Raw genomic sequence first — 16,759 nt, forward strand, 5'->3', positions numbered from 1 at the left:
ATATGTAACGTCTTACATTACGAAATCAGAAAAAACAGAATTGAAGGAAATGTGGGAAGAGATTTCTCACGACAAGACTGTCAGTAAGAAGCTGTACAGTTTCAGTTTGAAGATGTTATCGCATCGAGAAATTGGATCCTACGAATGTTCAGATAGGTTATCTTCTGCAAGTCTCTACTCGAAGTCAAGAAGAATAATTTGGGCAAGTTTAGGCCTTGCAGCAATGAGAAATCGGGTACTGAAATCTGTAGGAGAAATTGAATATTTGGCCGAGAATGACCCAGAAAGTACAGATATTTTGAAAACAAACATGTTGGACACATATTATCCCAAGAGAAGTCAACATCTGGAGAACATGTGTCTCTATGAAGTGCTGCAGAACTACATTTATTCACGGAAAGCCACAGAAGACATCAATAATGGAAAATATAAAGTCGTTGGTGAAGAAGGATGTTTGGTGAAGCAAACAAAAGGAAGTTTGATAAATCACCGGAAGCTGAGTTGCGACACTACTGACAAGAAGGAATTTTACTACTTGGCTCTTTTACAGTTGTTTAAACCATGGCGTACAGAGGATGAACTACTGGGAGAATTCCAGAGCTATGAAGATTCTTTTAATGCTTGCAAAGACAGCATACAATGCAGTACATTCTCAACTTATCTGCAAATGTTAAATGAAGAAATTGATCAGGAAACTACAATTGCAGCAGAAATCGCTAGAGATAGTTCTCAGGACAGCCAAAGTTCAGGAACACTCAGTCAAGATCCCCTAGGACAACCAATCATTGAAAATGAAGCATCAATAGCCATGAATGTAGTGGAAACGGCTATGAATCAAGCTCAAGAAGAATTTATAGACTTAGAAAATTTGGAAAGACAACTGAATCAAGAGCAGCAACAAATTTATGAAGAGATCAAAAACAAAATTGATCACGGATTTCTACATGAAAAAAAAGAGTGCTCATGCACATCATTTCATCCAATCAGGATGTATGTAAGCGGACAAGCTGGAACTGGAAAAAGTTTCCTAATAAAAGTCATCAGAAGCTACCTAAAGCAAAAAACGGATTCTACTTTGTCTTGTGTGGTTACTGCTCCAACTGGGTTAGCAGCATATAACATAAAAGGAATCACTTTACATCGTTTGCTAATGTTACCAGTGGAGCATGAGAACAAAATACAATTCAACAAGCTAACTGGAGAAGCATCCTTGGAAGTTTCAAGAGTATTGAAGATGCAAGTTCTCATTATTGATGAGTTGAGCATGGTATCAAACTTAATGCTTGCCTTTGTGCATTTAAGAATGCAGCAAATTCTGAAGACAGACTATGACATGTTATTTGGTGGAAAACACGTCATAGTTTTTGGAGATCTTCTGCAGCTTACTCCAGTTAAAGGACAACCAGTGTTTAATACTGTCACACATGAAGACACGAAGAAGTCATTGGGAAGCATCGGAAATACAAATATTTGGTCCTTCTTTGAGTACAAGGAACTTACTACTAATATGAGGCAAGCAAGCGATGAAGAATATGGAAGTATTCTGAAAGATATCCGGATTGGACTACTCACAGAAGTTGGCAAAAAAACATTAGAGTCGGCTGCTACATAATTTATTTCCAAAGGAAGAAATAGTTGCAGAGAAGATATACAAGAACATTGCAGAAAACAAAAGTGTCATCTGCTTAATGCCAACTCTACGTGAATGCTCAATATTCAATGAGGAGCTTTTGAAATTGGAAAAGGAAGAGATCAGGAAATTGGAAGCAGTGGACAAAATTGAGGATGGAAGAATTAGTGTCACAGTAACAGGCAAACTGAAAAATAAATTGGACTCACTAGAGAAGAACATCTCAAACAGGTGGATTAGAAAAAAATCTATATGTTTGCATGAACTGTAGAGTATTTTTAAGGAGAAATTTGGATGTTGAAAAAGGTTTAGTTAATGGAGCAATGGGAAGAGTTGTGGGTTTTATTAATTACCAGAAAAAAGAAGGAGTTGAATGTTTAAAAATAAAATTTGATCAGATAGAAGAAGTTAAAGATATTTGTCGTTGTACAGTACGTTTTATGCTTGTGAAAGACTTATATGTACGTAGGAAGCAGTTTCCGTTTTCTCTAGCATATGCTGTAACTATTCACAAGTCTCAAGGATTGACTGTAGATTGTGCATTTGTGAACATTGGTTCAACTGTGTTCAAAGAAGGTATGGCATATGTAGCTTTGTCACGAGTGAAAACATTATCAGGTTTATTCATGATAGACTTTGATGACTCAAAAGTTAGTGCTGATACAAACTGTGTAAAGGAGTATAATAGATTAAGAAGAAGCTATGCTCCTCATTTAGGTCAGTATCCTGTGTTGGAGAAACGTGTAGTTTCTCGTAAAAGAAAAAATGAGAATATCTGTAATGAAGATGTAGAGAAGAGGAAAAAAAAGAGGAGTGATGTAATTGCAAGCAAAAAGAAAAAGGAAAATGAAGAACAGGTTGTAGGATGTCATTTTGAAAATAGCTCTGGTGTCAACTGCTACGCAAATGTAGTGCTGAATGTTGCATTTTATCTGAAAAGTTTGCATGAGCAGATCATAGTAAATCAGGGAAAAAGATTCTGTTCAGAGCTGAGTCTCCTTTTTCAAAAGCTGAGTAAAGATAAAACTCAAATAGAAAGTGCTACTGAAATTAGAAAACTTTTAGATGTATGTTCAGGACGAACACAGTTTTCTCAAAATGAACAGCAAGATGCACATGAATTTTTGATGTATTTTCTTCAGGTAGTGGAAGAAGAAGGAGTTTCCATTGACATTTTTTTTGGTCTCTCTTATAAATGGGAACATAGTTGTGATAATTGTTACAATATATGTGGCTCTATTGTTGATAATGAAAGATTTATTTATTTGACATTGCCAGAGAGTAAAACAGTCACTTTTGCAAAATTAGTTAAAGATGCTAATCATAGCATGAAATGTAGTGAGTGTAATTCTGACATGTTTTCAACATTAATTTTAAAGGAATACGGACAGTATGTAATTTTAATGATGCAACGATGTAGAGCTGATGGTTCAAAATTGGATACTTTAATAAAGAAGTTTACAGGACAGCAATTATCAATTTCTGGAAAAACTTTTGTAACTGTTGCAATAATTTTTCATGATGGACCTACTGTTACTTCTGGACATTACACAGTTTATCTTAAATGTGAAAAAGGCTGGACACTGTGTAATGATTCCCAATTGATTTTCAAACAACGTTTGCCTTTTGATTTAGCAAATTCCTATCTAATCTTCCTGAAACCTAAATTTTAGACAGATTTGGCAAGATCTCGACAAAATAATTTTACCATTTTACTGGATTACCATTGCAATTTTGTAGAAAAAGGATTTTTTAAATTATCATTTGGCCTAATGGAATGATAACCAATTGTAATGTGGACTTTTTAAATTTTAAATGAAACTTTGAAAAACCAATAATTTAGAGATTATCGGTAACTTCTGCACATTTTAAATTTTGGAATGTTATTGGACTGCCATTGGAAATTTTTTCAAAAATGATTTAAAAAATTACTATTTGGCCATGCGGAAAAGTAACCAATTCTATTGTGGACTTAATAAATTATTCAAAAAATTTTCGTGAACCAAAATGTTACAGAGAATCGGTGAGATCTGGACAAATTAAACTTTAGAATTTTATTGGATTACCGTTGGAAATTTATTCCAAAAAAAAATTTAAAATTACTATTTGGTCTAAAGGAAATGAAATCAGATGTATTTTGGAGTTATTTGAGATATAATATTGTGATTATACTTCTGAAACAAACATATCAGACGGTATTTTAAAGAAATAAGTATTGGTATTAGATGATATTTTTTTAGAATATTATGCATTTCTATAATGTTAAGTTTAAGTAAAAAAAGAATCAGGGCTTTTTTAATACAATCTTTGTGATTGTTATTTTTTTTTGCCCGCTGTAAAATGATGAATGCAATTGCTTTCACAATTTATAGTGAAATGCAATATATTCTGAAAACAGCAAAAATAAGGCAAAAATATTTTTGGGAAAAAAATGTAAATATGTGTACTGTATTATAAAATGTTTTAAAAATATTAATACTGGAGGAGCCTAGCGCGCAACCAAGATGGCCGCGTAGGTGCGAAGCTCCCGAGGACCTCCGCGACCTCCTGAATTAATCCTGATTATATCCTGTCTTTGACGAGGGGACTGTGTCTGTGTACCCGAGCTGAGGCGGCACCCGTTTTCCGTTTTCGAATCGGACCCCGGACACTGGTGGGAGCACCGATCGAAGATTGCGGCCCTCTCCGCGCCGGCCCCCCGGATTGGAGTTGTGGGGCGATCCGGGGACAAAGCGAACAACAACGGCGGGCAGGGCTGGGCGACTCGCGTACCCCGCGCTTTCACTTTCGCTTTTGCGCCCTCCTTGCCCTCAAGCGAGGTAGGGTTGCGGAGCGGGGTGCGGTGGTGTGGCCTTGCCCCTGTGCCCGGCTGACCCGCCGGCTGTGAGTTGTCCTGCGGTGCAGTGGTCAACCCCCCCCCGGAACCCGTGAACTGGTTTATCGGCCCTTTCGAGGAGATTGGCACGACTTTGGGAGTGCGACATGTCCACAAAGCAAGATGGCGACCGGGCCAAGGTGAAATCGACCCGCCGCGGCCCGGCACATCAGTCAAACAGTATGGACCGCTACACCCTCCAGAAGGGATCCCCAGAGGCAGAGCGTACATCCCCCGCGGGCCCGGCTGAGGCGTCTGCTCAGCCCGCGGATCTGACCCTCCGGGACGTCATGGGCGCCATTGCCGAAATGAAGGCCTCGGTGGACCAGCGCTTTGATACTCTGGCGCAGAAGATAGACTCGGCCCTGGTGGAGGTGGGCCTAGTGAGAGCCGACTTGTCTAAAACAAATGACCGGGTCGATTCCCTGGCCCACACCACCTTAAGTCTCACTACAGACGTGGCGGCCCTTCAAAAGGAGGTGCACCGGCTTGGCCAGGCGAGCGCCATGATGGACCGTCGATTGGAGGACGCCGAGGGTCGGGCCCGGAGGAACAACGTTCGTATTGTCGGGGTGCCGGAGGGACGGGAGGAGGAGGCGGCAGATTTGTTTGTGGAAGACCTGATCCTCACCCATCTCCAGCCCCGGGGGCTGAGTAAACTTTTTGCGGTGGAACGTGCTCACAGGGTCCCCGGAGGAAGACCTAAGGTCGGAGCTCCGCCGCGGCCTCTCATTGCCCGGATTTTTAACTTTCGGGACAGAGACGCTATCTTGCAGACTTCCAGGCTACAGGGACCGGTCAAGCTTGATAATATGGACGTGAATTTCTACCCTGACTTTACTCCGACGGTCCAAAAGCAGAGACTGAGTTTTCTCGGAGTTAAACGTCGCCTACGGGACATGAACCTTAAGTACTCAATGCTTTTTCCAGCTAAGCTGAGGGTGGAGGTGGATGGTCGCACGCATTTTTTTGACCGTCCCGAGGCGGCTGGGGACTGGTTGGATACTCTGCCTGGGGATCGGGGCCGGGGGGGGTGGGGGGGGTGCGGTTGGCGGGGAGGGCGCACCGGATCAGAACTGAGGGGTGAATAGTAGGCCTTGCTCTGGACAACATTTTGGTTACCATTCACTGATCGTGTATGTTCCCCTCCTATGGAGGTCGTACGGGGTCCGTTGGGGGCTTTCCCTCCTCCTCTGGGGGACTAGTTAGTTTTTCATCTATGGGGCGACAGGCACACTGCACTTTGGGGGGGGCTGTCTGGGCTCATGCAGGGGTGCAGGGAGGGGGGAGTTCTGTTGGGATGGGTGGGTGGGGGTGGAGTGTTGTTTGTTTGCACCGCAAGGCGAACCCTTTACTGTATTGTTGTTTTTGAGATGCTCTTTGGGGGACGATTGATGGCTTTCATGTATGATGGGGGGTAGGGACCTGACTGTGTTATCATGGAACGTTAATGGACTGGGGGATAGGATTAAGCGTGGTGTGGTCCTGCAGTATCTCAAACGAATTTCACCGGATGTGATCTTCCTGCAGGAGACACACCTTATAGGTAATTCCTTTCATGCCATGAATCGGAGAGGCTATCGCTTGGTGGCCCATTCGGGCTTCACCTCGGGCTCGCGGGGGGTGGGCATCATGATTAAGAACTCGCTCCCATTGGGGATTGATGAGGTGCGCCATGATGAGAGGGGACGTTACACTGGCTTGGTGGGTAGAATGGAGGGCAGAGTGGTCGTTTTTGTATCAGTGTACGTTCCGCCGGGGTTGCAATCTACCACGTTTGCGGACCTGGGGCGCCTCCTCCTTGACCTCCCGGATGGGCTTCTGGTAGTTGGGGGGGACTTTAATGCGGTGGCTTCAGGGTCTATGGATCGTCATCCCCCCAGGGACCTCCCCCGGGCACAGGCGTGGCTGTCTGGCCTCTTAGATACACTAGGATTGGTAGATTGCTGGCGACTAAAGCATCCCGCTCAGCTGCAATACACCTTCCACTCGGGTGCCCATGGTAGCCTCTCGCGGCTTGATTATATCCTTGTTCCTGCGGCCTATGCTGGGAGGGTGGGAGAGGTGCGCCATTTGGCGTGGGGTATTTCAGATCACTCCCCACTACTGCTGCATCTGGATGTCTTCCCGAGGGGGGAGGGCAGGGTGGCCCCAATTAATGCCTGGTACCTGCGCGACCCCACTATTCGAGCCGAATTGATCAAATCCTTGCAGCGGTACTTTGAGGAGAATGTGGGGTCTGTCCCTTCTGCCATCTCCCTTTGGGAGGCTTTTAAGGTAGTTCTTAGGGGGGAGGCCCTCTCCTTTATCTCCCATGCCCGGAGGCGCGAGCGGGAGGAGGTAACCCGGGTAGAGGCCGAAATTACTGAACTAGAGGGTGCCCTGGGGAGCGGGGTGACGGATGCCACATTGCATGTTTTACACCTCAAGCAGGCGGCCTATAGGGCCCTCGTCACGGAGGCGGCCAGGGGCCTCAGTAGAGAGCAACAGGGGCGACTGTATGATGTGGGTGATAAGGCTGGTAAATTGATAGCGTGGTTGGATAAAAAGGAGAGAGCGAGTCGTGTGGTTCCGTTGATCGAGAGGATGGATGGTGTATGTGTCACCGAGCCGGACGCCATTGTCTCCTGCTTCGCGGATTATTTCCGCGAGGTATATTCCCCGGTTTCTCCCTGCTCGGAGGATTCCCATGCCCTGCTTCGGGACATCGCGCTGCCCTCCCTTTCGGTGGAGGACAGGGATTCGCTGGACGCTCCTCCCACCTCGGACGAAATTGCCCTTGCTATCCGCTCGGTCGCATCTGGCAAGGCCATGGGCCCCAATGGCATTCCTATCGAGCTGTACAAGCTGCGACCGGATGTGCTGGCGCCCCACCTGCGCGCGATGTTCCTGGCGGCCTGCTCGCGGGGTTCCCTTCCGCCGGACCAGCGTCTGGCCACGATCGTGGTGATCCACAAGGAGGGGAGACCCCGTGAGCGGGTCACATCCTATAGGCCTATCTCGCTCTTGAATGCGGAGCCCAAAATCCTCGCCAAGGTGCTGGCCAACCGGCTGGTCGGCGTGGTGGGCGACTTGGTCCACCAAGACCAGTCCGGCTTCATACCCCATCGTAACACGGCCCTTAATCTGCGACGCTTGCACGGGGTGCTCGCGCGTGTCCCGTTCGTGCGGGAACCGGCCATCTTGGCGTCCTTGGATGCCACCATGGCGTTTGATACGCTTGAGTGGCCATACATTTGGGCGATGCTGGCGAAGTTTGGCTTCGGACCGGGCTTCATCAGCTGGGTCAAATTGTTGTATTCCGGCCCATTGGCGCAGGTGGTGGTGAATGGACGAGTTTCGGCCCCATTCGCACTGGGACGGGGTACGCGACAGGGCTGCCCCCTGTCGCCTCTCCTGTTTGCACTGGCCCTGGAGCCCCTGGCGGAGTGGCTGCGGTGGCACCCTTCCATCCGTGGTCTCCGTTGGACCCCCGAGCATGAGGACCGTGTGTCCCTCTACGCTGATGATATCCTTCTATATCTCGCCTCCCCGCGTAAATCACTGATCGTCCTAGTTGATGTTTTGCGCTCATTCGGTCGCAACTCAGGCCTCGTCATCAACTGGGCGAAATCCTGTGTATATGTGCTTGCCGGGGAGGCTCCGGTCCTACCACGGGACTGTCCGATCCAGATCGCCTCCCAGGGGTTTCGGTACCTGGGTATATATATTACTCTGGACCCGGAGGCCCGCTACGAGCGGAATTTGCTGCCCCCCCTCCAGCGCTTGAAAGAGGACGTGGTGCGTTGGCGGCGTCTGCCGCTTTCGCCGCTTGGCCGAGCGGCCTTGTTTAAGATGTCGTTGCCGCGCTTTCTGTACGCTCTCCAGAACACTATGGATTTGGTTCCGGCGCGCTACTTCCGAGAGGTGGAGAGTTTGCAGCGTCGCCTGTTCTGGGACGGGAGGCCACGTATCGCCTTGGCTAAATTGACGCTCCCGTGGTACGATGGGGGGGTTGCCCTCCCGGATATTAAACGGTATTACTGGGCCTCCCAGCTAGCTGCGATTAATCATGGCCTTTACGGGCCCGCCCTGAACCCGGCATTTGAAATGGACAAGATGCTCCTGCCCGGTGGCGACTACAATCTGGCGCTTTACTCTGGCGCGCCGGACCCTCGCCTGACGGGACCGACGCATGTCATGGTGCGTGTATGGCACGCGGCTAACGCAGCTATGGGGTGGAAGGACCGTTTGACCCGGGCGTCACCGCTATATGCATCGGCGAGGTTGGGCTCCTTGTGGACCTCGAAGGGCTTCGAGAAATGGGACACGATCGGCATCAGCACAGTGGGAGATCTCTGGACGAGGGGGGGATTCAAAACTTTCGAGATGCTGCAGACGGAGTTTCAGTTGCAAGGCAGTGAGTACTTCCGGTACTTACAAGTCCGCCACGCGCTGGGCTCCGTCTTCCCGGATGTCGCGTCCATTCCGGAGTCTTCCCCCCTGGAGGACAGAGTGCTGGATGGCCATGTCCCAGACAGCACGATCTCCCTTATATACAAAAAACTGATTAACGACCGATCGGGCCTGCTGACTGGCCTCCGCGAGGCCTGGGTTGCCGATGGGCTGGAGTTGGACGACGAGGACTGGATGTCCGCGGTGGCTTCTCCGAAGGAGGTGGCCATCCCGGCTCGCCTTCGCTTCGTCCAGCTTAAGATCCTCCACCGGGTCTATGTGACGGGGCCAAGGCTTCTACGTATGGGCCTAGCTGAGGATGGACTGTGTAAGCGTGGCTGTGGTGCTTTGGCAACTTTCTTGCATATTCTGTGGGAATGCCCAAAGGTGGAGCGATTCTGGCGTGGTGTGCATGAGGTCCTGCGAGTGGTTACGCGTGTCGTGCTGTTGCCTGAAGCGAGGAGATGCTTGCTGAATGTGTGGGAGCCAACTGATTACTCGGTTCCGCAGACGCGGTGGGTGACTCTGGGATACATGATCGCTAAGCGTGACATTGCTCAATTGTGGGGATCCCAGAGGCCTCCGGCGGTGTCGGCCTGGAAAGAACACATGGATTGGTGTATGTTTCGTGAAAAGGTGGTGTATGTTGCGAGGGGTAAGCCTGGGGCGTGGGTGAAAATCTGGGGCCCCTGGAACGCCTATCGCGGGGGTATTTGCGAGCCGCCGCTGCTGCCGGCTGCTTCACCAGCTCCGTCCCCCTAGCCGACCCCCTCCCCCAGCCATGGGCACGTGGTTCCCCAGTCCCTGATCTGTTCTCATTCCCCTCTTCAGAGTTTGGCGATTGGTTGGGGTTCCCCACTTAAGGAGCGCGTGCTGTCACTTGGGATTGCGGGTTGCCTTGCGGGTGTGGTTGTTTTTGTGTTGTTGTGTTTTGACAAAAGGAAACCGTATTGTTGGTTTGGAGTTATGTGGCCTGCACTACTGATATCTCCTGATTTACCCTTTTTGCACCGCCAAGAGATTTTTCTGTATGTATGTCATATGCCACTGCTACTCTAGCGGCCGGCCAGACGGTTGTAGGCCCATACTTGTAACTATTTGAGATTGTAATAAACGGTTTCAAAAAAAAAAAAAAAAAAAATATTAATACTTTTTTCTTTTTTTCCAGATAGATATAGAAAATTTTCGAAAACTACAAACATTTTTAAAACTATTTTTAAAAAAAACAAATGAATAAATATTTTTTCAGTGAGTATGGTAAGTCAATAATAATAATTGTAGTCTCTCAAGGACCTTGTAATGTGTTTATTGATTTTTAGTGTTTTTAAAAAAAAAAAAAAGTACGCGCACCGTACGCGTACGGTACAAAAAAATAAAAAAAAGTTTTTAAAAACATATGTAAAAAAAAGATGAAAGATAAGGTTGGCTCTTAAAAGAACCGTTGTGTTCATGCAGGGACAGAGGAAAGGAAGCATGGGAAAATTATTCAAAGCGACAAATGTGCTGATCTATTTTGTTGTTCACTAGGGAAACACTGGTCTCCCTATGGCAAATTAGATCTTTACAAAATGTGCAATGAATATCAACCTTCCGAAATCGAGGGTTCATTTCCAGAGGGCCAGCAAAAGGAGATTCTCCCCCACAGATGAAGGGCTCACCTGACCTGCAGAAGAAGGAGTCAGCCCTGCAGATGATGGTCCAGGCTGAGCTACTGTGGATGTACTGGCTCGTCTTTCTGAAGAGTTACCTCCAAAAAGATGACCATGTGTCCTTCTGTGTACATCCTGGAGGTGTCTCTTCATGGTGTGATTCCCAAAGGAATACTTCCTGTTAGGATTACCTCTAGAAAGTACACACTTACACAGCTTACAAGTCACTAAGGGTGCATTTACCTTTTGCTGGCCTTCAGGAAAAGTAAAATAATCCCATACATAAGAGGGCTTTTGTTTCCTCGATCTCTGCCTCAAGACAGTGCTGCTAGTGCTAGCCTCACTCTCAGAAGAGCTCTGCTGTTCTGCCATCGTATCCCAAAGACAAACCAGCTCCTTCTCCCAAGGGATCACAAGCAGAAATGAGGGGAATGGGTGTGGTGTAGGAGAGTTCTAGAACTGAAAGTAGTTTCAACCAATCAAAAGTTGTGTTTCATGATCACATGACCTACCGTACGCTTACGGTACGCTTACGGTGCGCTTACGGCAAAAGTACGCATGCGCGTAAAAAAGACACGCGCATGCGCATAACAGTCACTCCCCGACACTTCCGCGTAACGTGCGCGTGTAGCGTAAGCGCGCACGCGTCCCACGCGCAGTACGCGCGGCTACGCAAAGTGCGTAACTATACGCAAGCAGCGTAGATAGATTACGGACGTTGCGTAAACCGTACGCTTACCGTGAGCTTACGGTACGCGTACTAAAAAAATATTTTTTTTTTTAAAAAAGTACTGCAAATAAATTTTACATGTTTATTTTAAAAAATATATTTAAAAAAACATATTAAAGAATTTTAAAAATTTAATCATAGTCTTTATAAAAGGTAAGATAATTAAATTAAAAATGTTAGAAAAAAAAAAAAAAAAAAAATTAGCATTTAAAAAACCTTGCAAATTCACTGAAAAAACCATAGGTTTCACACACGTTATAGTTAGGAATTAGCATTTAAAAAACCTTGCAAATTCACTGAAAAAACCATAGGTTTCACACACGTTATAGTTAGGAATTAGCATTTAAAAAACCTTAGAAATTCAGTGAAAAAACCATAGGTTTCACACATGTTATAGTTAGCTGGACATTTTACTCGTAAAAAACCAATGAAATTGCCCCGTTATAGTTAGTTCAGCTAACTATAACTCGCGCGCCCGCAATGCACTGCTGATGACGTCACATATTACATCACTCATGACATGGTCAGTGACATCACTCATGACATCACTGATGACATCTCAAATGACATCACTGATGACATCACTGATGACATCATCCTTGTGATAGAGTGGCAGACCTCCTCTCACCCTAATATAACCTTTGACACACACATTCAAAAATAGAGACTAAAATTTTCAAAACAATGGACATACCAATACCAGTTACAACAACCTCTTCAGTAATTCTAAGATCCACATACACATCCACTCATTCACCAACAGTCCAATACAGTCACTCATACATGTACTCACTCATCATATGTACTCATACACCTATACATCCTGTTACACAATGCCACTCATCCATAGAGTTACTCACACACATAGTCACTCGTACTAATAAAGAATCAAACATACATTTACTTGCATATACAGTTATACACACACCACCATACTTACTTCTACGGAAACTTACACATACTTAGTCTTTTAAACAATCACTTATAGAAACACATACTTATTCATACAGGAACTCTTCCAATCTCTCACCCTTGCATATACTCACATATATACACCAATAGTCACATATACTAGTTTTAAACATATGTAGTTACTCATAAAGACACTATTGAGACAGTCATTCACTCACTAACACACCCATACACACACTCATCCACCCATGCAGTCCTGCACACATGGTCTGTTCAACACATACAAACAGTGAGTCACTCATTCATGCACCTGTGCACTACGTAATACCCCCCACCGAACCATGCAGACACTCAGACTGATACTCAAAAAACCAACTAATAACCTATATAGACACCCATGTAGCTACTCACCAACCCATGCAGCCACTTATACACAAAGTGAGAGACTGATACAGATATATACATATTTAAACATTACTCACTAAAACATGTATTCACTATGATACACTTAATCAGTCAGTTAAACAATCAATTTTTCAAAAACAAATCATCCATTTAGACACTTATATACCCATTTATTCTTCCATCGACCTTGAGATATACATATATAAAACATATTTAATTTTCAGAAAAACCCACATTCACTGGATGATGTCATCAGTGATGTCATTTGAGATGTCATCAGTGATGTCATGAGTGATGTCACTGACCATGTCATGAGTGATGTAATATGTGACGTCATCAGCAGTGCATTGCGGGCGCGCGAGTTATAGTTAGCTGAACTAACTATAACGGGGCAATTTCATTGGTTTTTTACGAGTAAAATGTCCAGCTAACTATAACATGTGTGAAACCTATGGTTTTTTCACTGATATATATATATATATATATATATATATAACAAGATTCGTCTCCAACTTCCACGTCTCCTCGGAAAGACGAACACAGACCCAAAATCAGTGCAGAAGTTTTTATTTCATATCACCCAGCACTGCCGCCATTACGCGTTTCGGCCTGCAAAGAGGCCTTGATCACATGACATGCGAGGACGACATTCACAGTTTTAAAGTGCTAGTGTATAGTCACGTGGTACACAGTGATTGAGTCATCATAGACATAGAAAAAATGTGAAAGAAACGGTAATGAATCGCTATTCACTTATGACATAATGCCAAATTTTTAGACCAAGCATTGAATCAAATCAAGTATTATTAGTCATCATAATAATTGGTGACGTGAAATACTCATAATGGCTTTGTGTATAGATATGGGGGGTGAATAAAATTCACCTACGTTGAGAATGACCATAGTTCAATTTACACATATCACATATACAATACATATAAATAAATAAATAAATATCAATAAATACAAGTATAAATACGCATATCTATACATCTAATCATTTAAATAAGTACATAAATATACATATAAATAACATAGTAACATGTGCAATCCTATTTATATAAAAAATAAGATAAAAGAATAAAACCCCGATGGGTAGATTCTAAAACATTAGTCATCTCTATTTATACTTTGGTTAAAATCCAGGTATAATAGTCGTTCAATAATATACACAAATCCTTCACAAAATTTTCACGAATGATATAAAGTGCTAGTGCTTTGGCCTAAACAGGTGTAAACATGGTTGAATCAAACTGTTTCAATAAAACTAAACTAAAGTGCCTATGTTGCATAAAAGAGTGCTACCCAGTGTCTAAAATGTACGTAAAAATATGTTGCTGTGATTGTTAAAAGAAAGGAGGAAGAGATTTTTGTTAAAAGATATGCTAAATGCAATATCTCATTTGTCATTTTGTCATAGGACATTTATAGCAGGCTAAGTTACAGTAACATTTCCATGACAATGGTATCATAGGCACGTGTATAGATCCTCATTGGCATTCAGCCCGTTAGGTGACTTGGTATCTAATTCTAGAATGAATCGGGTTTCAAGTTTACGTAGTAGTGCTTCACGGTTGCCTCCTCGTCTGAGTGGCAATACATGATCTATTGCGAAATACTTCAAAAGTTCAATGTTATTGTTGTGGCATTCTTTGAAGTGTCTCGCAACTGGATAAGTTGGGTCACTGTTGGTGATAGCTCTAATGTGCTGGAGTATCCTCTTGTGGACCTGCAACTTGGTACTACCAACATATTGCAGGCCACAAGGACACCCCAGCACATAGACAGCGAACTCTGTTTTGCATGTTAAGAATTTACTTATCCTTCTTTCTTCCATGTGAAAAGGGGATTTGTATGTGGTTGTGCTGACACCGTGTTTGCACGCTTTGCAATTTGTACAGCGAAAGAATCCCTTTCTAGAATTGAGCCAATTTCTGTTAGAGATAATTTCAGGGCTACTTTTAACCAAGTCACTTGACATAGAACGGGCTTTTCTGAAGGTGATGTTAGGAGTAGGTGCTGTCTGTTTCCCTATCACTGGGTCATTACAAATGAGGTTCCAATTTTTGCGGATTATCTTACGGATGGTACAGTGTTGTCTATTGTAAGTCAATATCAGCCTAGTTGGTTGTATATATATATATATACTACGCCTCGCGCTATACCTGTAAAGTAAAAGAACAGTGCGGATATCCGTCAACCGGAATACAAGAGTGGAGTGCAGCATCTAGCAACCTATGAAAGGAACACGTGCATTAGAAAACAGTCTGTGACAAATCTCTCTGCTAGTACTGTAGTGTAACCACGAATACCACATACCTATATGCTCATAGGTGGCGTTAAACAGGGGAGGAGGAGCGGAGCGACCAACTGGACTTGCTACGCTTTTCCCCTGATGTGAAAACAAAAGAAGACAAGGCAATGGCACTTCACCTTTTGTAGAACATAAACACCTTAAATGCTCTAGCAGAATTATGGTTTACCAACAGCCTGGACCTCATGTAGGTACTTTGTTAAGATAATGTTTTATGCACATAAAAGAAAGGAAAATTCCAGCACTCTTGGCCTTTCGTCAAAGAACAAAGTAAATATTCAAACTGGAAAGGTGAAGGGTTCTCAACCCCCACAATGAGGCCGATGTATTCCCTCGGCAAACACAGGGAACAATGTCATGCAAAAGGTCAATGAGGCATAACTAGCGCTTATCCCAGCAGCCGCTGGAAATGCAAGCGACCGGGTCTTGGAGGATGAATATTTGCAGCCTATGAATACCGCTATGTTAAAGCATTCGCCAGAACAAGCACAATCACAAGATGTCACACGAAGCGTCCCGCAAGAGCCGATGCTAGCTCGTCCAACGGGGCGTGGTCTGTGACGAACGTGTACATAGCGCGAAAGAAGCTGCAGAGGCTATCGGAAAATTCTGAAAGTTGCAAGAATGTTGAGTGCTCCAGGCACCCCTACCAGCCCTCCTGGCGTTCTTCAGGTCCGGGAGTCCACAGGAATCAACGGCACCGTCCGGTGCCCTGGAAGCCTTCATATCGGCTTCCGGGTGCGTGATGACGTCACGCGCGTCTTCGGCGCGGTGCCTCATGGGAAGTGTGGTTCTTCCCTGAGGCGATTATTGAGGCAACGCCGACGGTTTCTGCGGTGTTCCTCGGCGGCCGCCGCGACATCCAGAGACTCTTTTCTTGTAAGTACAGCATCGCTGTGGAAGAATAAAAAAAAAAAGATTAAAGATTCTTTTTATTAATAACATAGTTCAGCACATTGGCAATGAAGAGTTGACATTGTATACATGAGATTAGACAATAATTAAACGTGATATTAAGCATAGTATGGTTTGAGCGAAGTACAGCAACACCGCAAACATTACAGTCAGGGCGATGACATGTCCGCAGTAGGAGGAGCCTGTGGTGGGGTGCAAATCTCTCCCCGGTAGGAGTTCCAAGCCCCCCATATCAGTGACCATTTCTTTGGGCATCCCCTGGCGAGGTATACTGTCTTTTCACGAAACATGCACCAATCCATGTGCTTTTTCCAGTCTGTTACTGTTGGTGGAGCAGCGGCCCCCCATAGTTGGGCTATGTTCCGTTTTGCCACCATAAGGCCAAGGGGGACCCCGGTCTTACCCATTCTACTCAGATCGGAAGAATAATCTTTGATACTTAGTACAGTGGCCATTGTCTGTTTTAATGTATTCTGCAGCCCTCTTGAGCTGCCAGGATCAATTAAAACTGTCCGTGTCCACTCACTGAAGCATTTAGATCTTTCTTCCACGGTAATTCTGTACTAACGCCTACATTTCTGAATCTGCCTCGCAAGGTTCTCTTTTGGATTTCCTGTTCTTACTTGTTTACTCCACATGACCTTTCTTTGTCAAGGCATTCCTTTGTGTGATTGGGTGTCCCTCTTTTCTTACAGATGACCCTGCTAGAGGGCAGCATTGCAGTCAATGGAACGTTTGCTTATGTTGCCCAGCAGGCCTGGATCCTCAATGCTACACTCAGAGAAAACATCCTCTTTGGAAAGGAATATGAAGAAGAAAGGTAACTTGATTTTATAAAGTTCTAGTCCTCTCTATGTCGCTCTCAGTTGGGGTTGACAAGTGTTAATGTAGATCC

General features: G+C 44.8%; 1 protein-coding gene across 5 annotated transcripts in view; it reads left to right on the top strand.

The window, feature by feature from the left end:
* Positions 1 to 16,759, top strand: part of ABCC5 (ATP binding cassette subfamily C member 5) — a 343,171-nt gene that overhangs the window by 186,541 nt on the left and 139,871 nt on the right. For all 5 annotated transcript variants that reach the window (XM_085635623.1, XM_085635619.1, XM_085635620.1 and 2 more), the window contains one exon: positions 16,560 to 16,684. In XM_085635623.1, coding sequence (XP_085491749.1) covers positions 16,560 to 16,684 — 125 coding nt within the window. The remainder of the gene's footprint in view (positions 1 to 16,559; positions 16,685 to 16,759) is intronic.

This window comes from Triturus cristatus, chromosome 11 (assembly GCF_964204655.1).
Source record: "Triturus cristatus chromosome 11, aTriCri1.1, whole genome shotgun sequence".
Taxonomy (NCBI): Eukaryota; Metazoa; Chordata; class Amphibia; order Caudata; family Salamandridae; genus Triturus; species Triturus cristatus.